We start from the raw sequence: 27,696 nt of genomic DNA on the forward strand, positions 1-27,696 counted from the left end.
CAGCCACGGGGATTGCAGGTCCTAAAACAGGTCCAGGAGGGCACAGGGCACTGAGTACTGGCCTGGGGGAGGTGCTCCAGAGAGCACCGGTCATGGAACCAGACCTGGGTCAGGGGCTGCGGGGAACAGTAGCCAACCCCGGGGGACACTGTTCTCCCGGCTCCAGAGGGCAGGCACGGAGGTGGGGGAGCATGCTGGTTCCATGGGAAGCAGCCTCCTTCCTGACAGTGCTGCACCGGGTCTCCTTCCCTTCCTCTCCTCTCCTCCCCCCTCCCCTCTGCCCTCTTCTTCTGGCTCTTCCTTTTCATTTTCTTATTCTAAGGACCCCCTCCCCAGCTGAGAAGCCTGGCTACTGGCCCAGCAGGGTGGGGAGAGGGAGGAAGAAGGGGGTTGCCCCTCCATGATGCACCGGCAGCTAGCTCATTTACTAAGGGGCAGGGGAGAGGGATGCTCCCCTGGTGTGGTTTGGCCTCAGGTAAGGAGCAGAGCAAAAAAGGACAGTGAGAATGAAGGCGCCTTGGAGAGGAGGTCCCCAACCCCACCAAGGAAAGGGTGTGTTTTAATTGCATCCTCTTTCTATCTCTTCCAGGTCATGCTTCCTCCTGTCTTGCTTGCCTCCTCCAGGAAGCCTTCCCAGACTACCCTTCCAGGCCTCTCTGGGCTCCCAGGGCCTGGACAGCCTCATCTTCTTCTTGCATGCCCCAAGCCCAGCAGGGTGCTGCCCTCAGGAGCCTGTTGATTCTCCTGCCAGGTCTTGAGTGTGGGGTCCCCCAACCCAGGAAGCTCTCCCCACCACGGAGAAGCCCCTGGTCAGTCTCCACTTCAGCCTATGTACAGCCACTCCTGGGGTCCTGCTCCCTGCTGGGGATGGGGGATGGGGCATTCTGAGCACACACAGCCCTCAGGGTAGTCAATGCACCCCAGGGTGCCCCCATCCTCCCTTCTGTTCCCTGTCAGCTGATGTCCACCTAACAAAGATCCAGTCTCCTGTACGTCACCCCAGGGGCTTTGACGGGGTGACAGGGAGACTTGAAGGAGCCACATCTTCTGGAGGAAAGAGGAGAGGTGACCCCACACTAATCAGTGTTGGGAAAGTGTTCAGAAGGGCTACGGGCAGTCCCGCTGGGGACATGTTTGTTTAATACAAAAGAAGTCGGTGATCAATGGTTTATTCAGGAGGGGAAAGCCCAAGCTAAGTGTCCCCCTCCCTGCCCCTGGCCAGCTGGCCCCGCCCCCTTGTCTCCAGGACCCTTGGGAGGGATGGTGAGAAGAGGAAGGGCCCCACATTGCTGCTCCTGCTTTGGTCCGTCTCTAGGCCCTGAGCCCCATGACGGTGTGCCACATTGAAGGTAGTCAGAGGGAGGAGGGAGACGGACGGGGGCAGTGGCTGAGGGGGGCTGGGGGTGGGTCAGCCACCCTTAGAAGTAACAGCAGCAGTTACCTGGAAATTGCAAGTGACCAGCCGAGACCCAATGTCCCCGGCCTGCTCACTTGCCATCGCCAGAGAGGACACAGAACAATGGGATGGCCCAGGACTCCATGGGGGAAATGACATGTCCCTTGGGCAGCTGGGCCAGGAGCTATTTTCATGGATGGATCCTATCACGTTGAGGGAATTGCTTATCCCAGCAGGTAGAAGAGGGACCTGGCTTGGCTAAGACCATCCTTGCAGCCAGGAGAGCCCATCCCCAGGACCTCAGACTCCATATGGTTACGGTGACACCCGACATGGTCGGGATGATACCGAGATGCTGAGAGGTTCCCCTCCACCGTGGCCCCAGGCTGCAGGCTCGGCCAGGCTGGGTACTTAGGGCCAGTGGTCTGGCGGGGCCGGGCTGCTGGGAAGGAGAAGGTGGGCCCACGCGGGTGGGAGATGGGCAGACATCTACAGACCACATCCTGGGGAAGGAAGCTTGGAGAGAAATGGCCAAGAGGCCTCAAGATGGCAGGGGATGGGCGGGAAAGGCAGGCTGCCCCCATGTGGGCCCCAACAACCCCACCCAAGAGAGGGCAGTGGGTTAGGGGAGAGAAGCCCACCTATCTCCCACCCCTGCGATGGCTGGCCTCTGAGCACAGGAAAGATGGCGGCCATTAGAAGTTCCAAAGCTGGAGAGGAGCCTGGATGGGGCCCGGTTGAAGGCAGGGAGCAGAGGGGGGCGGCTCCCTTCCACCCTGATGAGCACAGTAGCGGGAGCAGCAGGATCAGCCGGGGAGGGCAGGGGTGCCAGGGCCTCGGTGCTGCCTGTCTGGAACTCACGGGGCCTCGTTGGACCCCATCCCGTTGCCTTTGTTGACATAGAACGGCCGGTAGTGAGACTGTCGGTTGTGGGAGGGAAACAAGAGTGGTTAGGGAGGGCAGATGGCAGTGGAGCCAACCAACCAGACCTGCCCAGGCCTCACCTCCCCCCCAGGGAAGCAGCAGTCCTCTGAACTCCCTAGCAGGTTATGGGGCCCATGGCCCAAACCACAGGCTCTATCTACTCAACGCTATCAGTCTCCAGGTTCATAGCTCATTCAGAGTTCATTGCCGCCATTCGGCTGGTGAGCAGGAACCTCAGCTCCTCATCAGACTTTCTCTCTGTGGCCTAGGAGCCGCCCCTACCCCAGCACCGCCCTAGCTCCTGGTCTCATATATTTTCTCCTCTCCAGAGCTGTACCCTGTGTTACAAATGCTTTGTATGGAAGGACTCATGGAGTTTTTACAGCTACCCAATTAAGTGGGTTCCTATCATCATACCCATTTCATAGACGGACAAATCGAGGCACAGAGAGGCTAAGCCACTTCCCTAAGGCCACCCAGCTATTGAGTAGTGGAGCTGGGATTCGAGCCCCCATAGTCTGGCTCCCAAGCCTCCCCCGCACCCCCCCTCCTCCAACAACCCTACCCACATCTCTAAATCACTCCTTGAATCCCAAGGGCCACAAGCATTTGCTTCTGGTCTCTCTGCGTGATTCCCCTGACAGAGAGGGTTCACAGAAGGCAAAAAACTGCCCAGCCCAACACAGAGGTGGGCTCCCCAACTCCATCCTTTATCCTTGGCCTCCCCAAGGCCCATCCTTCAGGGAGCGGCCTCAGCACAGAGCCAGAAGCACCTTCCCACCAGCTCTGCTCTGCTCCTATCAGCTCCCCAAGCCTAAGAGATCAGCCTCCAGCAACCAGAAGGCCAGATTAGCTGCTGCTTAGTCTATGTGAGAGCGCTCAGCCCTCCGCGGGGCTCTGGAAGTGGCTTTGTGCCTGAGCTGGGTCCACTGATGCCTCTGTAGGAGACACTGGGGAGGTCGCCCCTGCCTTCAACCTTGTCTGCCCGGAGATGTGGTCACCTAGCAGCTCCTTAGCCGTATCTGGCCCAGAGCAGGGCCTGGGGGGCTGCGGGATGCAGCGGCTGAGTCCTTAACTCGGACCTTGCTTGGCCCCCTTAAGAAGTGACTGCAAGATACAGAGGCACCCAGGCAGGAGAAGGCTACAGCCAAAGCCTCAGAGTTACTCAGTGGCGGAACGGGTCTGGACCCCAGAGTAGTCGGTAAGAGCCCTAGAAATGGCTCATGCCTTTCTTTCTGGAAGGCTGGGTCAATAAAGCAAATCACAGGTCAGTGAATGGTGCTGTCCCATGAAGAGCCCAGAAGTGACAGGTGGGCAGAAACAGAATTCCAGGGCATCTGGGAAGGGTGCTCTTCCTGTCTCCCCAGCCTGCCCTTGTCCCCTCCCTGGCTCAGGGTCACAGCACGTCAGAGGCTCCCAACTCCTGTTACAGTTGCGAGAACGGCAGCAGAGGAAGAACGGCTCACGGGAGGTCACACAGCAGGTGGGTACGAAGGCGAGGGCCACATCCCAGGCATTCTGACTCCCAGGACAGCCTCCCTCACGTGCTAGCACCTGCCTCCGTTCTAGCCAGAACCCTGCCCTGCCAAGCAAGTGTCTCCAGATGGTAATGAGCTTTCTCTGCTGGGACCCAGGCCCTGGGAGTAGAAGAGTGTGTGGTAGGGAAGGCAAGGCCTGAGTCCAGGAACAAAACCCCTTTTTTTCTCCCCATATCTGCTTTCTGCAGTCCTGCTGTTGCGATGCCCCTGGGCCCAGGTACAAATTACACACACGATCACTTAGCTCCCATCACCAGCAAATTAAAGATTTTCTCCAATTAATCCAGCCCCAGTCGCCGGGGCCTGGAGCAAATCACCTCCCCCTGATATGACCTCCAAATGCAAAGACAGGAGAGAGCTGGGGACTCCTGCCCCTGTCCCCAGCCAAGCCCCTGCTGTCACCCATATCCCAGGGCAGCTGTCTGACTCCCTCAGCTCCAAGAGAGAAGCATTCAGGGAGGTGGAGGCGCAGCCTGTGAAGGAAGGCCCTGCTCACGGAGGTCCTGGGTGGGGGTCAGGTCAAAAGGGCATTAGGGGGGCACCTGGGTGGCTCAGTGGGTTAAGCCTCTTCCTTCGGCTCAGGTCATGATCTCAGGGTCCTGGGATCGAGCCCCACATTGGGCTCTCTGCTCAGCAGGGAGCCGGCTTCCCCCCCTTCACCATCTCTCTCTGCCTGCCTCTACACCTACTTGTGATCTCTGCCTGTCAAATAAAATCTTTAAAAGAGGGGGTGTATTAGGAATCCCCGTTTCTCAGCACTGCATTACAAGACTGCAGAAATAGAGCCTCAGAGAGGGAATCCCCTAAGCTGGCCAGACCCTAAGGCCATGGTCTCCTCTAGTGTGGATCTTCAATTCCTGGTTCAGGTGCGTTAGCCACTGAACCCTGAAATATCTCTGTTCCTGACTTTACCGCCTCTGCCTCACCATGCTATCGCCCCAGTGGCCTCTGTGTTGTCAGAGCTAGGGAATGGCCCCAGGAAGGTGGCATCACTAGGACGTCCATCCCCAGGACGGAGAATTTCACATGCCTGGAGCTGATGGGGACACAGTCCTCATTCAGCAAGTATAGACACCTGGCAACAATTTGCCAAATGAAAGAATCAGGGATGCCCACTTTACAGATTAGAAAACTGAGGCCCAGAAAGTGCATGCTGACCCAGATTCACTGACTGTTAGCCCTGGGTCTCTGCTACCCTTTGCTGAATGCAGGATGCGGGAATTCAGGCCACTGCTGTCCCCTCCCTCCGTCCCATGGCCCAGAGAGGTCACATCCCCCCATCACCTCCCCTGGGTGACTGATGACCAGTTGCTCCTGGGGAGCCCTGTTCCGTGCCCATTCTGGAGATGCCTATCGCCAGACAGGCTGTCCTGGCAGCCCATCACTCACCAGCAAAGTCTGCTTGCCAGATTTCCAAGTCTGGGGCTGGGCCTTGGGGCTCTGGCTCCTGATGAGGGAAGGATAGCCTGCAGAGACAGGAGGCGCTGGTCAGAGGGAGCTGAGGTTGGCCATCAGGGCCTCCGGGGCCACAACAGCAGGGGCACCATCTCCAAAGTGACCACCAAGCTCCAGCCAGCCCACTACCAAGTGCAGCAACCCCTAAAGAGGCCTGCAGCAGCTGGGGGGGGGGCACCACGGAAAATCCTGGGGAGGCTGGCCAAAGGGGGGAGGCACCAAGGCAAACAGAGGGAGGAGGAAGAGGCCAGGTGGGCTGGGCCAGGCGGTCCTGGACTGTGGCCCCCAAATCTAGGTCAGAATCACACTACTTCACAAGGATTTCCCCCCACCCGCCCTGAAGGTTCACACCACTGACCTTTTCCCATGAGCACAACCGGCTAAGGTATCCACCAGGAGGCGCCCTTTCCGAGGGCCCGTGCTGGATGGCCAGTGTCCCCCCTTCCCACAGGTCTCCTCATTAACCCTCACCCCGCAAGCAGTTTGCCCTGAGCCGCACCACCAGGAAGCAGCAGTCAGGATGTGAACCCAGGTTTGACGGGGTACCGAAACCCACCCTCATGGTCCTGCCCAGCTCCAGGGCCTCTCGCCTGTTCCAGGAGCAGGAGGCTGGGGCCAGGGCCAGGCCGTCATTTGCCATGTGGCTAAGGTCCACAGTTAAGATAGCAAGCCCATGGGGCCCGGAGCACGTGGGCCCTGTCCCGGCCTGGTCCTCCTGCCCACCGTGCTCCCCTTCAGCCCAGCGGGATCTGTTACGAGCTCTGGCCCACAGAACCGTGGAAAGCACCTTCTGTCTCAGTCATCAGCCTGCAGGGACAGGCCTTGGGGCCTGGGAAGGAGCAGATTAGGACCCCAACAGGAGAAGCTCAGAAATAAACAGGGTCTGCCCTCCTCTGGGGCAGCCCGGAGCCCTGTTCTGGCCGCTCTGAGGGAGGATGAACCGGCCTGGCTGGCCCTTCCCTCCATCTGCATTTAGCAAGAAGATGGAGGCAGAGCAGAGACTCAGGTCTCTCCCTGCATCTGGGGGTGGGGGTGGGGGCGCCTTGGCAAGAGAGGGTTCCACGGGTCCTGAGTGGGAGATGGAGAGAGGGGGGAATTCAGATCTCAATTCTCAGTTCCCAGAAAGAAAAACCCATGCCAGCTCCGAGAGAGGTGAGGAGGGGTGGGGACGGGGGTGTGGTCCCGAAGACCAGCCTCGTGCAGCAGGCAGAAGTCCGAGGCAGGGGGAGCTAGGGATGGTGCCAGGGGAGGGGGGAGGCATCCCTCTTCCAGCAACTCTGGGGAAGAGGGCCAGGATGCCCTAGAAGTGGCAGAGAGCCCCAGAGGGTGTCCCACCTGCCCTGCTGTGGGAGAGAGAAGGGGAGGGAACACAGGCCGGTACCAGGATTGTTTTTAAATCGCCCACTGCCGTCCAGTGGTTTGGAAAACTCTGTGGTGGCCTGTCCCAAGGTGGTGAACTGATAGGGGGCTTTCCCAGAGCCTGCTGGGAGAGAGAGAGGCATTAGCAGCACACCCTGGTCCAGGAGGGGCCAGCGGGAGTCACACCTCGCCCTGGGGCCTGCTATGCTGGGAGCCCAGCCAGGCCACCCTGAGCATGCGCTCTGCCTCCCTCTAGGGTTGCTAGGGTTGCTGGGTAGGAGCTGGTGGGGGGCCATCCTCATGGGCGGGGCTTCTGCTTACACACAGGCAGGCCCCTGCCCAGAGCACCCCACCATCCAAGGCCAGTCCCAGCTGATGTAATGAGCTGATCTGTGTGAAGGTGACCACACTGTCCCTGGGCTAGTCCTCAGGGGCTCAGAGTATTTGAGGAGGGGCTCTCCTAGGTCAAGGCCCTCACCAGGGCAGGGGGTGAGTTGGTACAAACCTATGGGGAGATACAGGGGAATGTGGAAGCTCCAAATCACACTGGGGGATGACCGTCTTCCCTGACCCGTAGCCTCTGATCTGGGCTTGACCAGAGTGCAGGGAGGGACCGCTGGTAGCCAGAGCTTGCCAGGCCTCGCTTGGGGAGAGGACATCCCCCGGGGTCTTATAGGCTGGGACCCTCCAGTCATATTCTCCTTCTAAGGTGAGCAAGGTGATCTGGTCCTTCCAAGAGTCCCTGCCCTGGGGATAGGGTGGGATTCTAGCCTGGAAGGGACAGCTGAATGATAAGTCGCCTTCCAAGGCCACTGCTTGGGGGCCTGCCTGCCCGGCCCTCTCTCCTCCCTCTCCCTGACCCTGGCCAGCCCCTGTACCCTCGCTTCAAGGTCAAATGGCTCGGGCGCCAGAAGACAGAATGGCTTACACCACAGCCCACAGAGCTGTCCCTAGGGCCCTTCAGAAGAGACAGGAGGGGCCTGGCCCACTCCGCCTGGTCTGGGGAGCGCAGTCAGACTCGGGGACACTTTAGACATGATCTAGTCCTGCCTCTCTGAGAAAGGGCCTGACAGGACTCAGGATGTTGGCCGCTGGTACGCGGTCACAGCCTCTAGAGCCGACAGAGGCCGGCCGGCGCAGGATGAGCAGTTAAGCTTTCTGCAGGAGGAGGACTCAGAAGTTAGGCCCAATGGAAACAGGATGGGGGTGTCAGGGGAAGGGGTCTCCCGAGGGTGGCATCCCCACCTCCCTGACCACGTGGATCACGGTTAGGGCCCAGTGTTCGCTGAAACCAGCCCCAAGCCCAGCCTTCCCCGACAGCTGAGACATCTCGGGCCAGGGTCTGTCCCTTCCAGGGAGGGTAGCTGGTGAGGGAGTGGGCGGAGGCCAGCACAGAGCTTGGAGAGACACAGGAAAGGCCCGGCGGCAAGGTGGGGAGAGCTCACCTTTCAGGGAGAAGGAGGAGCTGCCTTGGACTGCGGGCCCATCATCTGAGTTCTGGATGGTGGAGGAGTATTCCCAGACCCGGGAGGTGTAGTTACCTGGCGGGGCACAGCAGGAGACGTGAGCCCCCCCCAGCACCCCCGGCACACTTCCTGCCGATCCTTCCTGCCATCAGAGTTGTCCGAAACCACAGTGTCCGCTCGTCCCTGCCGCACCTCAAGGCCCACCGTCCTCAGACTCAGGCTCCGAGTCCCTTACCGGCACACAGCCCCCCTCACTACCTCCACTTTCTGGCCTCACCTCCTCCAGCTCCGCTGCAACAGCCCACCCTGTGTCGTCTGAGCTCGCGGCACACCGGGCCCTCTCTTGCCTGGGGCACACGCAGCTTCCCGACCCGCTCCCATCCTTGACAAACGTGTTGGGCCCTCTGGCATCAGTTTCCCTGTCATCTCCCCCAAGTCTGTGTGTACCTCAGCCCCAGGCCTCATGTCACTCTGCTCCCCTGTTGTCCCCCTGGGTTATAAGGGCAAGTTTAATTGGGGGCAGGGGACACGGCTGTCTGGCCCAGCATCACGTATCCAGCACCCGGCGCGGAGCCCGATCCCTAGAAGATTCCATTGCACAGTTGCTGGGTGAGTGCAAGAACAAGTAAACAAATAAATAGAAACACACGCTAAAACTTGGGCACAGAGGCAGCTGGTTCAAGTCCTAAAACTCTGCTTGGGAAGCGGAAGAGGCTGACGAGGGTCGCTTTGGGAGGACGTCCCTGCAGTCTAGAGGAGAGAGGCAGCGGGGCGGGTGCGGGAGGAACAGCAGGAGCCCCACGAGGACACTCGAGTCTGGGGGCTTCAGAGCCCCCCACGGACGACACCCCTGCCCTGGGCTGCCCTCTCAGCAGCCCTGAGCCCTGGGGCTCTCCCCAGTCAGCTCACTCCATGGCTGAGGGCCCAGTCCTGGTTGATGGTCCTCTCCCACAGCCATCTGCAGGAGGCGGGAGCCTGACACTGGGGCTCAGTGGTCAGAGGGAGCTGGGGCGCTCTGCCCGCCCCACTGTGAACCCCTGCCACGGGGACCTCCGGAGTGAGCTCATCCACCCAGATCTCTCATAGCCCATGCCTTCACTGACGAGGCCCCCCAACCCCTCCTCAGTCATCCCAGGGCCATGTCTGGTAGAGCTGCCCCAGGAGAGCCCTCCCTGCCCACAGCTGGCTGGCACCCCAGAGCCTCCAAAAACCTGGGTCTTCGAGTGCATGGTCATACACTTGGCACAAGGGTGCCCTCGGTGCGCGGGTCGGAAGGGTGTCTGTGCTTGCTTGGCCTCTCTCCCCGAGGAAGCCAGGCGTCCCCCCTTTCACCTTTTCTAGGCCTTAAGGGCATGTCCCTCACCCGGCATCACTACGTCCCATCCCGGATCTCCAGGGGCAGCCCCACTTCCTGTCCTGCCGTCTGTCCCATTTATAGCTACACTAGTCTGTTTTAAAAGTGATTTCTCAATGCAGACGTGCACCCTTCGGTAAAGGGCCCTGGTCCTCTGTGGGTCCTTGTGTTGCAACACATACTAAGGGAAGCTTCCACACCGAAGCCCCACTCCGGGTTTCCCAGACTCACCCTCAGGGATTTCCAGGCTGCTTCTCTGCACCCTAACTAAGGACATCACACACTCTAACACACACACACACACACACACACACACACACACACTTTGAGCTCAGTAGGACTCCTCCCCGCCTGTCTCTGGGCCCCAAGCCCATCCCAGCACCCCACATCCACCTTCCACAGGGGAGCCCGTCCCCCGACCCCAGCCTACCTCCCAGCCCCATGCTGAGTCACTCTCTCACCTTTGGTGCCATACAGATTGTTGAAATTCTTCTGGTTGGTCTCCTTGGAGAGGCGGCTGGGGGACCCCGGTTGGTACGATGTCCTGGCCCCACCTAGGAAGGAGATGAGGGGTCCCCACTGTGGAGAGCTGGGTCTGCTTCAAGGCAGGCCCACAGCTTCTGACTTAAGGGGGTTACGCGGGACTCCTTGTCCCCAGACGGCGCTCACTCCCTGTCCCCAGACCCGGGTCCCACTACTAAGACAGCTCGTCTGGGTCTAGATCAGGCAGCCACTTAATCTGCGCTCCAAATCAGGACACTTAAAGGTGAAAGACTGTTAGTAAGTACACAGGAGCATTAGGTGTAAATCTGGAAGCTTATGCAGAGACTCAGGGTGCATGGTTTCCCTATGTGGGCGGCCCTAAGGATCACCAAAACCTGAGAAGCCCACACCCCCCCCCTCCCGAGCCAGGCCCTGCATGAGAGCCTAGAGGCTGCGAGGTGGTGTCCCTGGGACGAAGGAGGATGGTGGCAGCTGCTGGGGGGTACAAGTGCGGGCTCGCCTATGATGAGGAACCAGGGGCCACAAGTATCTCCCGGGTGCTTCCGCCACCAGGGATAAGACCTCACATTGCTCAGGAGCCTCCAAATTCGGATTCTCAGAACAATCTTGAGAGGCTGGCAGAGTGGGCTCCATACCCCCACTTCACAGAAGAAGAAGACATGCTTTCCACATGTGTCTGGGTCCTTCCATCAGCTCCTCCCTCCCACCTAACAGGCACCCCGCTCCCAGCTCTGGTCTGCTTCTTTACGGAGCACCCTGCCCCTCCTTCAGGGGCTTGGAAACCAGCCTCCGCTGGGAAAGGTCACTGCACAAGCCCACTGTCCCGGAGCCCCCAGACTCATGCCAGGAACCCTTGGATGGCCTTGTGTCCTGATCCCCTTTTTGACTCTTCCTGGCCCTTCCCTTGCCTCTACCCAGAGCTTGGGAGCTCCCAGAGGGCAGATTTCCTCCTTCCTTCTGTCCTCAGTGCAAGGGCAGGGACACCAGATGAACCTGTTTCTTCCACCTACAAATGTCACTGCCTGACTCCATGATAAGCTGAAAGCCTTCCTAGCATCTGAGCTGAATTTCTCTCCTCCCAGACGGGGGTACTGGAGGGGACAGTGACCTGCCCAAAGTCCCCAGGTGCTGGCTGGAGGGCAATATCCTGGCAGGTCTGTACTCTTCCCTCTAACCCCACTGCTCCTCTGCTCCCCTCCCCACAACCTGCAGGGGGAACCCACGCCCCTCTCACTCCCCGAGGGAGCTGAGGGAGCCGAGCAGGGCCCAGCTGAGGGGACCAGTGCACATCAGGGTCCTCACTGGGGAGGCTGGTTAGTGCTACTCACCCGCTCAAGGACGGGGCCCCAAGAACAGCGCCCTGGGAGGGGAAGGGGCCAGGCTGGTGGCCTGACCCACACCAGGAATGTGGGGCAGGGGGGACTTGGGTGCCCAGGTGCTTCTCCAGGCCTCTGTCGGGGCCCAGGTGTTGTTTTCACATTGGGTGGAGCTCAGAGATTCCTCCGGCTGAGCTCATCTCTAAAGCCCCTACGCCCTTCCCATGGGTGGGTGGGTGGGTGGGTGGGTGTGTGTGTGTGTGTGTGTGTGTCTCAGAGGTGTGTAGATCAGCGCTCAGGCCTGGGGGCTCCCTGGTCCCCAGCTCCTTCCCCACATCTCTCTGTCCCCTTTCTCCCTTTTTCCCACAGCCCCACTCTTCTGAAGACCACCCCCATGAGTAGGCACGCCCCCAGGAATGCACCCCCTCTCTCAGAGGGCTGACCCGCCTGGCACGCCCACCCTTACATAACGGGTGTTGTTGTTGCGGTTTGTTGCTGGTGCAAAAGAACGCAACAGGCTTCCCCCAGGGCAAAAACAGGCAGGCTCTGGTCTCTACCTCCACCTAGGCTGACACAAGCTGGGACCGTCCAGGGCCCAGAGAGGAAGGCCAAGGGCCAGGCGCTGTGCCAGGAGGGAGCGGGGAGGAAAGGTAGACCAGCCGTCCGTCTCCCCACCCTAGAGAGGCAGAACGGCTCTGGAGGGCTGGCCCTCCCCCAGGACTACAACAAGGCAAGTGGAAGCAGAACACAGCTCAGGCTCAGGCCCCGAGGATCACTGCTGGTGAAAACAGCAGCCTGGAGACCCGCTGAAAGGAAAGGGAAGCACAGGACTTATTGGGACTGGAGTCAGGGACTGGGGAGGGGGAGTCAGGAGGTGCCTGTAGTTTATCTCCAACCCGGATGCTTCTGAGGGAGGAATGGGGCACTGTTCTTGGGTCCAGAGGGACAGCAGGTGTGCGCCCGGACTTCCCCGGGCAAACCCAGTGACGGTCACTCTGGCAAGGCGGGACCCAGCCAAGTCCTGAAGTCGGTGGCCCCGAGGGATGGGGCGCTCTCTCTTACTCTTGGGCGTGAGGTACATGGAGTATCTCTTCATGGTGTCGGGCGCACTCCACTCGTTGCCGTAGCTGTTAGTGTAGCTGCTCATGTAGCGATGGTCAGCTCCTGGGAGGGACAGAGGCCGGCCATCAGAGGGGCAGGTGGAGAGGAGAAGGGGGGCCCTGGGGGCAGCCCTGGTTTCTGCTGAGTCAGCCCACAGCCCCTCTGTCCCAGGCAGAGGCGAGGTTCTCCGAGCCCAGGGAAGGCCATGCCCTGCCCAGCATTCCCTCTGCTCCTGAACCGCTGGGAGGTGAGAGACAGTTGGCAGGGAGCCAGCTCCTTCCCTGGACTGACCCTTCTGAGTAAGACCAGAGGCACAGCACTTTGCAGTTGACAAGGTACTACTGACATCCCTTTCCTTTTTGCTGTGTACGCAACCCCTGGGCTGGAATGGAGATCCCCACGGGACAGACCAGGAAACTGAGGCTCGGGAGGTAGGTGAAGCCCCATGTCACATGGTCAGTAAGGGCAGAACTGGGGTGTGAGCCCTCATTCCTACTTCCTCACTTTGTCCCAGCCATGTCGGCAGCCCAAGGGGATGGAACGAGGTTCTAGTGTCGGCCTCCTCCAGGGCCAGGGATCCAGCTGGCTGAGCAGAGGCACGCAGAGGGGAGTGAGCTGCGTGGGGCGGGCACTGACTCCCCAGCCCACCCCAGCCACCAGTATACCCCCAAACCCAGACAAATTGGTGGTGCCACGCTTGCCTTCCCCAGCTGCTCCCCCCACTCCATTCCTTCCTCTTGTGACTTCTCCTCCTCCTATGTTCCCTCTGCCCTTCCCTCTCTGTCTCCCCTGGACAAGAGAAGGAATGAGTGGCTCAGGTCCTTCTCCTTCGTCTTCATCACCTGTACCCAGTAGGGGCCTGACATACAGTAGTGCACTCCACCACAAACACATGTTCTCCTGGGTGTTGCCCGCCCCCCCCCGACCCAGTGCTCCCTGCTCTGACTGTTCCCCAAGCTCAGGATGATGGTCAGACCCTGGGCCTTTGGGGGTAGGACTAAGTCCCTGGTCTGACGGGTAGGCTGTCATCTAGGAGGAGAGGAGGTCTGACTCACTGGCCTCCCATTCCCCCCAACCCTGACCATAGCCAGACACACTCCCAACAACAACACAGCAACAACCAGCAAACCAACACGGAGGCCCAGGGCCCCAGGCACAGGTGCAAGGCTGCTGACATCACAGCACCCATCCTGCTCCTGGCAGCGCCTCCCTGCACACCTGGCACAGGGCACGGGGCCACACTTGCTCAGAGGTCATGGTCAACACAATCATTACCTAGAAATGACCCGGTGGGCAGGCGGCAGGCAGTCTTGCGAGGCTCATGGGCAGCCTGGCCCAATCACAGCCATCCTCATCTGTCTGCCCCAACCTCAGCAGAGGGGCCCCACCCATGGGTTTGTACCCCAGGGAACGTGATCATCACACTCCCAACCGCTCGGCCCGGCTGCCAGCCTCAGCAACTTCTCCGCCAGGAAGACCTGGGAGGCTGAGTATCAGAGCGTGAATCCTAACCACGTCCCCCGCTCAGCTGTGTGCCCTTTGAAAAGCTACTTCTCTGAGCCTCAGCCTTCTCATCTATGAAATGCAGTGCATCCTGCGGGGAAAGTAAGCCACAGCCAGCAAAGAGCTCGCACAAAGCCAGCACACTGGGAGTCCTCAGTCACTGTCAGCCACCACCGCTAATGTCAACACCATTATCATCTGAAGGGGGATTTCAGGACCTGAAGGCGCTGGAAGCAAACGACTGTCTTGCTGCAGTGGCTCATGGATCCTCAGGTGTCACTGAATGTCCCTCACCTTTCACAGGGACACTGGGTGATGTCACCATCACCGAGATATATAGAGGTCCCCCCTAAAGCCCAGCATATCAGCACACTATTACCCCCTTCTCATCCCCAGAGAATCACCTTCTCTGCTTAGAGACAAAAGATAGGGTCTGCCTCCTTCGGATGTTTGGGGCCGGAGGTGTCCTTAGAGCCCCGTGTTGGGCCTGGATCACCAAGTGGGGCCTTGGGGGAAAGTGCTCCCACTTAGGGCCCTAAAGGGACTGGGCTGGGCTGGTGAGAAGAGACTTAATGGATTAGTTTCTCAGATGAGGAAGCTTTCAGTGAGGTGATTCAGTTGGCCTCAGTGGGGGACAGCGTGACTCAGAAGCTGACATCAGGGAAGCCGGTGAGTCACTGAGACACATGGGTCCCATTGTCCCCAGCCCAGCCTCTGGGCTCAACACCACTCAGTGGGGCCATGGTGACAGGCAAGGTCTCCCTCCCAGCACGATGCAGTTCTAGGTCATGTCTACGGGAGTCCGCAAAATCACCAGGTTAGCACCTGGCTCTTACAAGTGGCAGCCTCCCCACAGCTGCTGGGTTGGGCCCATAATCAGATGTAGCTTGGAATGAAATTAATCCTGAGTTTGAGGGATGACCCACAGAGAGGAGGCCTTTGTGCAGCCAGTGCCCAGATGCTCACTGCCCTTGGGAGCCCATGTAACACAGCATAACCTTGGCAGCCGGTTCAGTGGAGGGTTACAATCCCTGAATCCACCTTGGGTAGGACAGGTGGTTCGGAACAATGAGGAGTCGGCTGGCTAGATGCCAGCCCAAGCATCAGGGATTGGCACTAGGAAAGCACCAGGTGCCCATGGCCATGGGACCAGCCCACAGAAGAGACCTACCATTCTCCATGTGGTTCCTCTCAATGAAGTTACGGCTCAGGTCTGCCTTGCACATCTTCTCAACATGGCGCATGCACACGTTGAGCAGGTCATCCTTGAAGTTGCCAAGTGACTGTCCCAGGCCCTCCCCCTCCAGCAGAACATGGTAGGTGGGCAGAGGTGGGGGGAGGGAGTAATTGCTCATCAATGCACCAAATTCCTACCAAGGAAGGAAAGAAGCCATTAACTTCCTAGGTCTTTAGTAGCTGAGGGGACACTTCTCTGCAGGGAGCTCTCCGTCCAGCTGGAAGGGTCAACGCTGGGAGCCTTTTGGTTCTAGACACAGCTGGGCTACCAACTCGCCCCACTTGTCCTCTTATGTTTCTCCTTCTGTAAAATGAAAGGGTTTGGCTAGATGCTAAACTCCACTAGATGCTAACATCCCTGATGGTGTTAGTAGTCATATATGTGACTCCATGGTTCCTACCTCTTCAATTGGACACGTTGTTCTATTTTACAGGGGTTTCTGAGAGCGACACAAGCTGGGACGTCTTGGGGAGTGAAAGCACTAAGGAGATGCAAGGTATTTCTAGAACGTTTGGGGTCAGTCACGGTGCTACGTTCACCTTTACATACCACACTTAAAGTCTGCCTCTCACCTCCCCTCCCCCCTCACCTGGAGAGTCCCTCCTCTTTCTGAAACCTTTATGGGCCTTCAAGACCCAGTTCAAATTCCACCTCTTCCACACAACTGTGTTCGATTACTCCAGCACACTTGCCCTTCCCAGAGCTTCCATGGGCACTTATCTCTGGAACCACATGCTTTATCATTTAATTACATACTCTTCTATATTGCTCCCTAATTGTACATGTCTTATCTTCCCAGCCGGATTGCAGCTCCTCGGGGGCAAAAACCATGTCTTCTACTTCTCTATTCTCCACAGCACCTACCAGAGTCCTGGGGCATGCAGCAGTACCCAAAACACTCTAGAAGCTGGATGAATAGACAGACAGGTAAGGTCAAGGATCACGCCTAGGCAGCCCTTCCACACCATGCCTCATACCCAAAGCAAACCTCACTAATCAATCCCACAACTCTTTACTACTGAGCCTGGAGCACTATTAGTACATATCAACTGAAGCAGGTACAAGGTCATACTTGTGTGCCTTCTTTAGAGGAGGAATGGAAATGGCTTAGATGGAAAAATTAAATGGGCAAATGGAATGGAGCTTGGAAAGATGGATGGATGGATGGATGGATGGATGGATGGATGGATGGATGGATAAATGGATAAATGGATGGATGGATGGATGGATGGATAAATGGATAAATGGATGGATGGATGGGTGGATGGATGGATGGATCATGGTAGATGGATGGATAGATGGATGGATGGATGGTAGATGGATGGATAATGGATGGATGAATGGTAGATGGAGGGATTGATGGAGGTTCTGGGACAGTGAATGTAAGGACTGAGGGATTGAATGGTGGGGGAGTTGCTTTGTACCTGCAGAAACAACACCGAGTCACTGATGGTTTGCATCTGCTCCCTGGTCTGCTTGTCCTCATGCAGCACCTTGGCCCTCTCATCCAGAGCATCCACGATCACCTTCACCTGGCCCACCGCATCCTGCTCCCGCTGCTCCAATGCGGCCCTCACTTCCTCCTTTTGCTTCTCCAGGTCCCGCACCAGGTCCTGGAAGTTTTGCTCCAGGATAGCCTTCTCACTGGTGGTGAAGCTCTGGGTCCAGAGGGAGAGGAGAGAGGAAGGAGGGTTTCGGGATTTTAAAAACCTCCTGAGTGGGGTGTATCTTTAGATTCCCAGCCCAGAGCATTTCCACTGCCCCAACCCAGAAAGTCTGTTTGACTAAGGATCTCATTCAAAGGCATCTTTGAAGGATGCCATCTATGGACAGAGATGGCCAGGTTCATTCACAGTCCACTCTTCTTTATCTGTGACTCCTCCCAGGGGTGGGTTGACTTGGCCATCATTCCAACCTTAGGCGACTCCATGGACCCAGAAGACCCCCCATGAGTCAGGTGGTGCTCAGTAAACCTTGACTAGCACCAAACAGCATTCAGAAAGTGAACGGACAGGCTGTTGATGGAGCCAGGGTCAAGAGTCAGCGATCTCAGATTGTGGTCTGCAATTACTCAAACCACGGCAGACACACAGGCAGCCATCTTGGCCCCAGTGAAAGGACAACGTCACGCCCTTGGTGGCTAGGTGGTCTGCTGGGCAGAGTAGACAACGGAGCACACTGGAGGACACACCGGAAGACAGGTCGATCTAGGGTCTTTATTTGCTGGAAGGGAGCCTTAGCGGATGGCGAGATCACACATGAATGCCCAGCCTGGACTTAGAAGGGGAATTGGTGGGGATGCCAGAGGGGTGGGAGAACCCAGAAGAAGTAAGTGTGGAGCATAAATGGGGGGCCTGGAGCAGGAGAGAATGCCTGTCTCCTCCCAGGTAGGATAGGCAGGGTGAGCACACAGTAAGGCCAAGGACCCGGGGGCTGCTCACCTTGATGCGGTCCTTCTCCTTCTGCCACTTCTCAGCTTCATCTTCGATCTCAATGATCTTGAGCTGTAGCTGTTCCTTTTGTAGTGATAGCTCTGTCTGCAGGGAAGGAGGCAGGTTGGAGAAGTCCAGGGAGAGGTGGGAAAGCAACAGAGAATCAGGGAGTGGGCCTGTGCAGGGAGCCAGCCTGGGGAGGGCTCACTCCTTAGCCCTTCAGCCTGTCTTCAGCAAACAGTCCCAGGGACCTCGGATACGCCAGGCCCCACGCATGTCACCAGGGATCTGGCAACAGATCAAACACTGTGTCATTGTAAACTTGGGCCTCCGGGGCTAGGCCATCCCAGCCAGGTCTTTAAAAGGACTAAACCTTTTGCCAGGTCCCTCCACCCAAACTGAGCAGGACGGTTAGTTCATTTATGGGGTTCCCACTCCTCTCAATGGACCTGAGGCCACTAGGGAGAGGGAAGGAAGTTCCTACCTCCTTCAAGCTTCGGGGAGAAAGGGGACCCAGCCCAGCTCAGCCCAGCCCAGCCCAGGGAGTGTCCCGTGGCAGTGACAGTGTGCAGCGTTTCTATGCCATGACGTGGAGCCTGTGTTGCAAGCCGGAGCCCAGGCGGCAACCAGCAGGTACTCCGTCTGGACAGGCACAGCTATAAACCTGTTTATGAGAAAGGGAGTGCAGTCCGCAGTTTGGGCAAGATGGGGACTTCTGTTCAGGGGTCCTGGGGGAGGGGGGCTGGTGGTAATCGAGGCAGTTAAAGGAGAAGAGAGAAGACAGATTCCAGGGATCTCCACGCAGGGGAGGACGCAGGCTGCTGGGGTCTGGGGGTGGGGCCACAAAGAGGACCGATGAGGGGTTCATGGGGAAGTGAGCTCTAATGGATATGGAAAATATGGATAATATTATTCTCCCATTGGAGAAATGCCTTCTCTGGAACGCAGCTACAACAGAGAGAAAGGGGAGGCATGAAGCTAAGGCCAAGGTGATTCAGGCAAGCCAAGAGCCACCTTTGTGTTCTGCGGGGGCCCCTGCCAGGGATCTCAAAGCCCCTTCCAGCTTGGAAAGACTGGTGGGTGATCTCCACCCCAGAAGGCTGTAGGGCGCTCACAGTCTCCCCACTACTCTGGGTTTTGAGCAGAGTTCCACACCATTCTCCAGCTGTCCCTTTGAGGAACCCTCAAGAAAAGTCAAGATGAGGAGGCCACAAGCCACTAGGAATGGGAGCTCTGTTGGCAAGGAGTCCTGCGCAGGGTACGGACGGGTCGCACCTCTGGAGGGCTCCACCAGGCTGGCGAGGTGCTGACTGGGGTCCCTCCCCAGACACCAGGGAAGTGGATTGGGAGTGCAGAGAGCTTCCCTGGATTTCTTGGAAAGGGTGCCCAGAGGATCAGGGAGCTGGTGGAGAAGATAGGGAAGGCCCAGGCCAAGAACTGTAGAGGTCCTGGACAGAAAGCCCCTGATCCCACCCTGCACCCCCTCTCTGCCCCAGTCCTGGGCTCTCCTGGCAAGAACACTCCAGGTTCTCAGGAAGCATCTGGCCCACCAGCAATGGGCTGCAAATCCGGCAACATGGAAAAATGCCATCACCAGAGATGGAAAATGACTGTCAGGAGGAAAGCAGTGAAAGGAGATAAGGATGGGATTTGGTCTGGTTTCTGGAAAAAAGCTGGGGCGAAGTCAGGTGCCGATAGACACAGTGCTGGGAAGGTGGAGAGCATAGGACAGAGACCCCCAGACACAGTGGGTGGCAGATCCTGTGGCCTGGAAGGATCTGAGCCATAAGGAAAAAGCAAACAGCTGGACAATGTGTCTGTGCCAGGCACCTTGCCCATCCCAGAAGCTCTCCTAAGGGAAGCCCCAGGTCAAGGGGACAGTCGGAAGCCATCCCACTGCAGCTGACCCCTCCTGACCTGGCTGGAGTAGGGGCATTGGCCCCTGGGTTTCTCGCCCCTACCTCATCACCCCCAGAACAAGGCCTGATGGAGAGGAAAGCAGAGGACAAAAGTACATTCACCCCCACCCCCCGGGGCCTGCCCAGGCGGGAGAGGACAGCCCTCCCATGAATGAGCATGGGGGATCCCAGAGGGAGCCCACCCAGAGCTTGGGACTGGGAGTCCAAACAACTAAATGCAGTTACCACCATTTCCAAGCAGGTGGTCTCTGCAAGTGACTTGACTTCTCTGGGCCTCGGGGCTCTATCTTTCATGGACGTAGTAAGAGGACTGCCCCTCACCCCCCACCGAGGCCATGGGATGAGCTGGGAGCCAGGAAAGGAAGCTCAAAAAGTACCCAGCACAGAGAGAGCCCCGGCCAGCGATCTAGCATCTCATAGTGTGGGGGACCTTCCATGGGCTAGGAGCTGTGCGGGATGCTCTCCCTCCCACCAGGCTTGGGAGAGAGGGTGCCGTGTGGCCAGCATGCCCTTGGGGCCCCAGGGAGCAAGGGAGGGTAGGCAGGCGAGATCTGGAGAAGCCTCGGAGGTGCTCAGCAGTGAGGGCGGCAGGTGCCGCGGTACTGGCGTCCGGGGACACTGTGTACGCTGCCAGGATGCAGGGAGAAGTGTGGGCCCAGAGGCCTGTATCGTGGGGAACTGAGGCTGGGAGGACCCTGGGGAGAACAGAGCAGAAGGAGGGGAGGGGATGAGGGTTGGCTGACCTTGCCAATGGGAAAAGGTACAACCAGAGAAGGTTAAGGCCAGCGGAGTCATGTGGAGTGAGCAGAGGCGCTGGGGGCACCTGCCGGGAGCCATGGGAACACGAGGTGGGTCGGGCCTGCAGGAGAGAGTCTCCCACGGATTTGCCAGCCAAGAGGGAGTACAAAGGAAGGGGATTAGAACAAGGAAGAGTCCAGGGCAAGGGCCCAGGAAGTCAGACCCTGGGGTGGGTGTGTGTGTTGGGGGGGGTCCATGCTGCAGAAGAAAAGGAGGGAAGCAGGCAGCAGGGCTTGCTGAGGTGTGGCAAGGAGGGCCAGAGTGTTGGCCGGTGACCCGGGAGGGAGGAGGGGAGGCCGCTGATCTGGAATCCTGGGAGGGCAGGGTCAAAAGCGGAGACGCACTGTCTGCAGCAGTGGGCGGAAGACGGGGTGGAGGAGAGAGTTGGGCACTGGGGAATTCGGACACAGGCTGGGAGGGGGCCTCGCAAGACCAGACTTGCAGGCAGGCAGGCCCTGGGGAAGGGCCTTGGAGTGGGAGCTAGCTCCATGTGATTACCACAGTCCCTTGTCCCCTCTGGGATGAGGGCTCCCCTCTTCGGAGGAGGGTTTGGGGTGAGACCCCTGGGGCTGTATCTAGCATCTGTGTGGCTCCCAACAGCTCTTCCCTGCTAACAGGGCTGCGTGAAGCTGGAAAAGGTGGGATGTGGGAAAAACATAACATAGGAAGCCTGGGTTCCTATGATACAGGGATTCTCCCCCAAAATACTGGGTTCTCCCCCAAAACCAGGAGGAGGAGGACACTGATTGTATGACTGAGCACCTACTATGTGCCAGCCATTTTCTTCTTTCCTCTGCAAGTGCCGCTGCCCCATTTTACAGATGTAGAAACTAAGGCCTAAAAAAAGATTAGCAACTTTTGCCTGAGCTTTCACAGCTGGAAAGCTATTAAGGCCAAGATGTCACAACAGGACGCAGATCTCATGTGGCCTCTTAACGTCTAGGCTCATCTCTGAATCTTCTAGGACGTTGTCCGTCCCCTTCACTTCTGCTAACTGAAGCCTGCCTAAGCTCCTGACCCCACAGATGGTATCGTTTGGCCACCCTGTCTCTTTCCTCGTCACCCCTCTCCCCCCCCACACACCCTCTTTCTCGCCCCCTGAGGTCCCAGCTCTCTTTCTCTCCCCCTCCTCCCTTGGAATTTTGAGGAAAGCCCCGATATCTGACGGGGCCTCAGCTCCCCACCCCTCCATCGCCGTGCATACCTCCCTCTTCTCTTCCTCCCACTCCGGGTTCCTTCCCTCCACCCTGCCCAGGCCTGTCCCTAAATGCTTCCTTTGTTCCCTTCTCCCACACTCGTCTGGTTGCCTCTAGCTCTGCTGCCTGGGATGGGCACCAGGAAGGCCATCCTGCCTGCAAATCCTTCCGGCCTTGGGGGAGTGGAGGATTCCCTGAGAGCAGACCAAGGGCACAGTGGTGGGTCGCACCCAGTCCAGTGGGCCTTCGGCCGCAGATGCACCTAAACACTTACCCGGACAGGGGTCACCTGCATGGCCTGCAGGGAAGGGGGGGGGATGAGGCCGTGATCTTCCTCGGGCTTGATTTAACCGCATGGGCCGTTGGCTCTGATATTTGCCAAATGAGGCAGTTAATTGCCAAATTTGTACTCTCAGACAAATGGTAATTATCTGGATAAGAATCTGAAATGCTGGAGAGATTTCCCCATTTCCACCCAGATGTCAGATAGCACCGTACTAGTCTGCTAGTCACTACTAGTGACGGGGGATCACAGTCCCTTCTGCTTCCTCGGGTGCTGGGACAGGGACCGGGCAAGACCAGGTAGACAGACTAGCACCCAGGCTGTCCTCAGACTGGTGGTGGGGCCCTTGAGAAAGTCACCCCACCTTTACCAGGCCTTGATTTCTTCCTGGCTACGTTGGACAAGATGCCTGATTCTCAACCTGGCTATTCATCACCATCGGCAAGGGAGACTTAAAAATACAGATCCCAGGCCCCAAGCCCCTAATGAGAAGCTCCCGGGAAAAGGCCTAGGCAGCTGCGTCTTGATTCTCTAGGTGATTCCAATCTGAGGATGCCCCCCTCCCCCGCCCACCACAAGCCCCCACTGGGGAGCCTGCCATCCTTTGAAAACAAAGTGTAAAAGGGTGCAGAGGAAACAGCCATCAGAAGAGTCAGAATCCGGGGCACCAGGGTGGCTCAGTGGGTTAAAGCCTCTGCCTTCGGCTCAGGTCTTGATCTCAGGGTCCTGGGATCGGGCCTGCTTCCCCTCTCTGTCTCAGCCTGCCTCCTGCCTACTTGTGATCTCTGTCTGTCAAATAAATAAATAAAATTTTTAAGAAAAAGAAGAAGAGTCAGAATCCCGGCTTGGCCTCTCCGTGCTGGGATCCTGGAGAGGTCTCTTGGCGTCTCAGGGCTTACGTCCTCGTCTCTAAAATAGGTACAGTAGCCCACAGCTGTGGCACTGTTGTCAGGAGTAACAGGTAAACGGTTGGTGCTCTGTAGAAACTGGAGCGTCTCCTGCTGCCTGCCTGTCACTTTCCTCCCATGCCTCCTGTCTCTGCACAGCTTACCAGATAAACTGCTTCCCCTTCAGCCTCCATGGAGGTCACCCCTCTCTTCTCTCGCCCACCCTGTCCCAGAGCAAGAGTCCCTCCAGCCCCCGACAGGATCCATCCTGACTTGATGCAGCAGGAAAGACTTGGGATAGACAGAGGGATGAGCCCAGAGACAGAAAAGGATGGAGATGGATATAGACATCCAGCCTGGGGAATGTCCAGAGGCAGGGGAGTGGACATCAGGGGGACCCCTTCTAACATTTGGAGTGGAACCGGAACATTCTGGCCCTGGATCCACCAGAGGAAGGGTAGTCACGCTTCCACGCCAAGTGGCCTTTGCTCCAACACGGCCCCCACTCAGAGGCTACAGGCAGAGCCGAAACCCAAGGCCCTGACTGTCATCTGCAGCCTCATGCAACCATTCGAGATTGGTCCCAGATGACCTCACCAGGGCCTTCACCATCTGACCTGCTGAACAGGTTCTGGACAGGGCTCCTTGCAAAAACCTGTGTGTGGGCTGATGTTTGGGTCTGTAGGGGATGCCTCCAAAGGATGCCAGGATTGACACGCTTATTCCCTTCAATCAGTCAACCCACTAACCCTGCTCTGTGCCAATGTTCCCCATGGCCGACATTCCAGCAGAGCCAAGCATGGACAAACAGCTGTGCTCCAACTCCGTCTCCTGGCCGCCCTGCACCACCCCCATCTACCCTTACACCGCTGGGGCACACACGCACATGCACACGCTGTCTAGCTCCCACTGTTCAAGTCCCTCCAGTGGATCAGACATTTTCCCCTCAAATCCCCGATAGAGCACACGTATCCTGAATCCCATATTCTCGGTGCCCTCCCCCTCAGTTACTTTCAAATATTGGAAGAGAATTAGGGGACTCCTTCCTTATCCTCCACAAGCTTGGACAGGTCCCTCCCTCTCCCGGGACCTCTGTCCCTGCCTTCAAGGTGAAGGAGGAGACCCAGGGGACTGCTAGGACTCCACCCAACCTGCCTTGCCACCCGCTACGATTTGATGTTGATCGACAACTGCTTCTGTGTAACTGGGCGGATGCTCCCCAGGCTTGTTTGTACCTCTGAGCTCTACCTCCTGACCTACATCGTGAGCCCTCAAGGACAAGGGCTCTGTCTCAGAGTCCTACGGCAGCGCCAAGCACCAGAAGGTGAACTCCAAGTTCCAGGTGCCTCCACACAGGGCTGCCCAAGACTCTTCCCTCCTCCAGAGGCACTTGGGCTTTGGTTAGGTGATACTCTGGTTCCAGACACAAACAGACAAATAAGCATGTATATTGCTTGCAGGAGAAGTGGGCACCTGAAGCCACTCAGCACCAATCTGCCCCCCTCCTCATCCCTGACATTCCCAAGAATCCTGGGACTCCACAGGGTAACTTGAAGACCACCAATGTAGTCCAGCTCGTTGGGTTCACACATTGGGAAACCAGGACTGAGAGAAGAGAAGGGACTTGTCTGTGGTTGGATGGCTAACTAGAGGCAAAAACCAGGCGTGGAACTCGGTCGGCTCTCCCCGAACCCAATCGGAGGCTCTGCAGCTTTTTGGGTTACACCGGATGAAGATGACTGCCCCCTTGGTTCTGTTCTGGTTTCCCAAGGAAGCTCCCGAAGGATGGGTTCCATGGCCCGGCCCCGTCACCATCTCTCAGCCTGATGCTTGAAGCTAGGCTGGGGTCGGGGCACCAGGGAATCAGGAATACCTTCCAGAGCCAAACAAGACCCCTGACAAGGATCTTTGAGTCTTTTTCCATTTGTAACCCATCTCTGCCCAGGGGTGTGGGCGAGGGGTACAGGAAGACAGTCAACAGCCAGCTCTTGGTCAAGAAGGCTGGACGGGGAGGGGTCCTGGGCTGCCCTATTCAAAGAGGTAGAGAGAAGCTGACGAGGAAGGCCAGGTCTCCTGCACTGAGCACCAGAATGGTCACCCCAGAGGCGGGCCGCCCACGACCGCCAGCTGTGTGGCTGCTGCGGGACAGCAGGCTCAGCATCTGTGGGGCAAAGAGTAGCAATCCCAGCTGAGCCTCTGGCCCAGAACATCCTCTCTCCCTGTACAGCCCTTTCACAAGCCTCCCCACGCCTCTGCTCCTCCCCAAGGAGATCCAGGCATGATCACACGGACAGCTGTCGTGCAAATGCACTGCATACCCCATATATAAACATATGCACCAAACAGCCACCCGCACATGCAACACACACACACACACACACACACGACCATCCCACCCACACGCAAACTACAGCCCTCCCCAAGCAGGGTCCACTGATAGGCTCGTGCCCCTGCGACCACACACATGAAGCACACAGAGCCAGTGAAGGGGACGGAGGAGGCCTTTGGGGGAAGTTGAGAGGCTGGCGGTACGGGTGTGGGGAAGAGTGGGAACAGATAAGCAGCAAGGAGCCCTTCCCCTACAAATGCAGACTCTAAAGCCTGGGGAACAAAAGAGTATTTAAGTGGCCCCCAAATTCCCTTGTCCTTGCCCATGACCCCTGCCCCAGCTGTCAGTCCTCCTCAGGTGGCACAAATTCTCTCTCCCTAAAATAAAAAAATAAACAAGAAGAAACACTGCTGCCAGGCCCAGAGCCCAGGGTTGAGCCCGGGGGTGGATTCTCTGATCTGACTTGAACTTATCCTGTGATCTTGGTCAAGCCCCTAGTCATTCCCAAGCTTCTATTTGCTCATGTAGGCAATGCCCCTTCTCCTGAGGTTTAGGGAAACCGCCATGACCCCCAGCCTGTGCGCACAGAGGGCCGACAGATGGATTCAGAAGGAGCCAGGGACAGCGGAGACTCGAGCCCCCAGGAGCACAGATGCCCCCACGCATTACCTCCTTCTCTGCCTTGGCCTCTTCCACGGTCACGGTGCTGTGATTCTTGTGCTCCTGGAACATGCAGAGGTAACAGATGCAAGTCTGGTCCGTCTGGCAGAAGAGCTCCATGGTCTTGCCATGCACAGGGCACTTGCGAGCCTCGAAGTCCCGGATGGGCTCGAGCAGCTGGTGGTCGCGGAAGGCGGCGCCCTCCAGGTGGGGCTTGAGGTGCAGCTCGCAGAAGGAGGCCTGGCACACCAGGCAGGACTTGACGGCCTTCTGCTTGTTGCCGATGCAGGAGTCACACAGGACCTCCTCAGAACCCGACTTGGAGCGCAGGAGGGGGCCGCCGTCGGCCCGGGGGTAGCTGTTCCGCCGGGCCTCCCCAGGCTCCACGATGGACACCGTGGGCTTTCGGGGCTCCGAGAAGATGGACTTGCGCAGCTCCCCCTTCTCGGCAAAGGAGAGGGGCGGCTTCCGGCCAGCTCCCAGCTGGAGCCCGGCGTAGGGGGACCTCTTGCCGTCCCCAGAGTCCATGCTGAAGTAGCTGGAGCTCTTGTCGTCCACGGACTCCACAAACTGGATGATGGGCCGCCGCCACTCGTTCCCCGAAAACAGGGAGCTCTTGCCCTCCCCTGGTTTCGGGGCGCCGCCCAGGCTCTTGCCCTCGGCCGCCTCCCCGCCATGCCCGTTGGTGGTCTTGGCATCTTGGCCTTCGGCCTTGGCCCCGTTCTCCAGGGTGCCGTTGGGGCCTGGGGGGCTGCGGGCATCCCGGGCTTCAGGGCTGGCCCCATTGCTTCTGGAGGCATCTGAGGCTTCCATGGCCGGTCACTCGGCGGGCGTGTGTTGGGACTTGCTGGGGCCACAGGTGGGTGACCTCTCGGACTGGCGTCTCCGCGGGGAGTGGGCCAGGTAGCCAGAGCCCAGGGACACACCTATAGGGAGCAGGGGGAGGAGGTGGAGGAGGAGGAGAGGGAGGTGGAGGAGGCGGGGGAGGAGGTGGGGAAAGAGGAGGAGGAGGAGCAGAGAGGAGGGGCAGCAGGCCCGAGCCTGACACAACGGGCTGGCCGGCCGGGGAGAGCCAGCGGCACCTCCCAGAGCCAGCGGAGGGTGAATTATACAGGAGGCCACGCCCTGCACATTCATACCTAACCTGATTTCTAAAGGACGTGGGTTTTCTTTCCTCCCCTGGTTTAATTATTTTCCACAGCTCAGCAGCCAGTCGGCCTCCTACTTTCCAACGCACCTTCTCCTGAGGAAGTGGGGGACCTCTGTCCTCACGGGGGGTCAGGCTTTGCTGAGCCAAAGGACCCCTGGGGCGAAGGCCTGCCGAGGCCCACAGGACAGAGGGCTATTAATTGGGTCACACAAGCCAAATAGCCTTATAATTGGCGGGCCCGGATTTCAGAGGAGAGGTTTCCCACCCTGGGCCAGTAACGAGAAAGGGGGGTCTGGTTGGCTTTCGATTCCAACTTCCAGGCGTTGTCCTAGGTCTGTCACCTACAGGGGCTCCTTTCACCCCCCCCCATAACCTGTTCAATTATCTTATTTCATAAACGAGAAAACTGAAACTCTACGCAGCTCCCTCATGGGCCTCAAGTCAAGTGGTGGGGCAGAGATTTGAACCCGAGACCTTTGAGCTGCCAAAGTCCCTTCTTTAGCTAGGGTGTCACGGAGTCTCCCAAATGTCAAGGGCTTCTAGAAGCCGTGTCTGGCCCAGCGGCCCTGACGAGATGCATGTGGCCCTTAGGTCATTTCTTTTTTTTTTTTTAATTGAAAATTTTTTCATATTTTTAAATTTTTTTTTACTTACTTTTATCTTAATTCCAGTTAGTTAACGTCCAGTGTGATATTCGTTTCAGGTGTTGAATTTAGTGATTCTACGCCTCCGTCTAACACCCTGTGCTCCTCACAACAAGTACTCTCTTCCCCCGCCCCCTCCTTCCCCTTCCCCATTCCCTCCCCAAACGCCCGTTTTTTTAGGGAAGCGGCAGTTCTCTGTAGTTAAGAGTCTGTTTCTTGGTTTGTCTCTCTCTCTCTCTCTCTTT

General features: G+C 58.0%; 1 protein-coding gene across 3 annotated transcripts; it reads right to left on the reverse strand.

Annotated features, from left to right (window-relative positions):
• Nucleotides 1–1,153: 1,153 nt before the first annotated feature.
• TRIM29 (tripartite motif containing 29) lies at nucleotides 1,154–26,627 on the reverse strand. 3 transcript variants are annotated; one of them, XM_032359191.1, is made up of 10 exons: nucleotides 25,667–26,627; nucleotides 17,595–17,690; nucleotides 16,578–16,811; nucleotides 15,088–15,286; nucleotides 12,375–12,476; nucleotides 9,954–10,046; nucleotides 8,118–8,213; nucleotides 6,695–6,793; nucleotides 5,248–5,324; nucleotides 1,154–2,316 (listed from the first exon to the last, which is right to left on the reverse strand). In XM_032359191.1, exons 1-10 carry the CDS (start codon nucleotides 26,468–26,470, stop codon nucleotides 2,254–2,256), a joined length of 1,863 nt encoding a protein of 620 aa, XP_032215082.1. In that variant the 5' UTR covers nucleotides 26,471–26,627; the 3' UTR covers nucleotides 1,154–2,253. The 3 variants fall into 3 exon arrangements, with proteins under 3 accessions (XP_032215082.1, XP_032215080.1, XP_032215083.1); XM_032359189.1 differs by having other exon boundaries at nucleotides 6,695–6,796; XM_032359192.1 differs by lacking the exon at nucleotides 6,695–6,793 and having other exon boundaries at nucleotides 25,667–26,626.
• Nucleotides 26,628–27,696: the final 1,069 nt, after the last annotated feature.

Source organism: Mustela erminea, chromosome 9 (assembly GCF_009829155.1).
Source record: "Mustela erminea isolate mMusErm1 chromosome 9, mMusErm1.Pri, whole genome shotgun sequence".
In the NCBI taxonomy this organism is placed as follows: Eukaryota; Metazoa; Chordata; class Mammalia; order Carnivora; family Mustelidae; genus Mustela; species Mustela erminea.

What these genes read in the sequence shown, in the direction of transcription:
- TRIM29 (XM_032359189.1), bottom strand. Translation starts at nt 26,470, where the DNA reads ATGGAAGCCTCAGATGCCTCCAGAAGCAATGGGGCCAGCCCTGAAGCC. An exon ending in AGGCCAAGGCAGAGAAGGAG is followed by an intron (nt 17,691 to 25,666) that starts GTAATGCGTGGG and finishes CCTTCCCTGCAG; the next exon opens with ACAGAGCTATCACTACAAAA. An exon ending in CATGTACCTCACGCCCAAGA is followed by an intron (nt 10,047 to 12,374) that starts GTAAGAGAGAGC and finishes TCTCCTTCCTAG; the next exon opens with GTGGGGCCAGGACATCGTAC.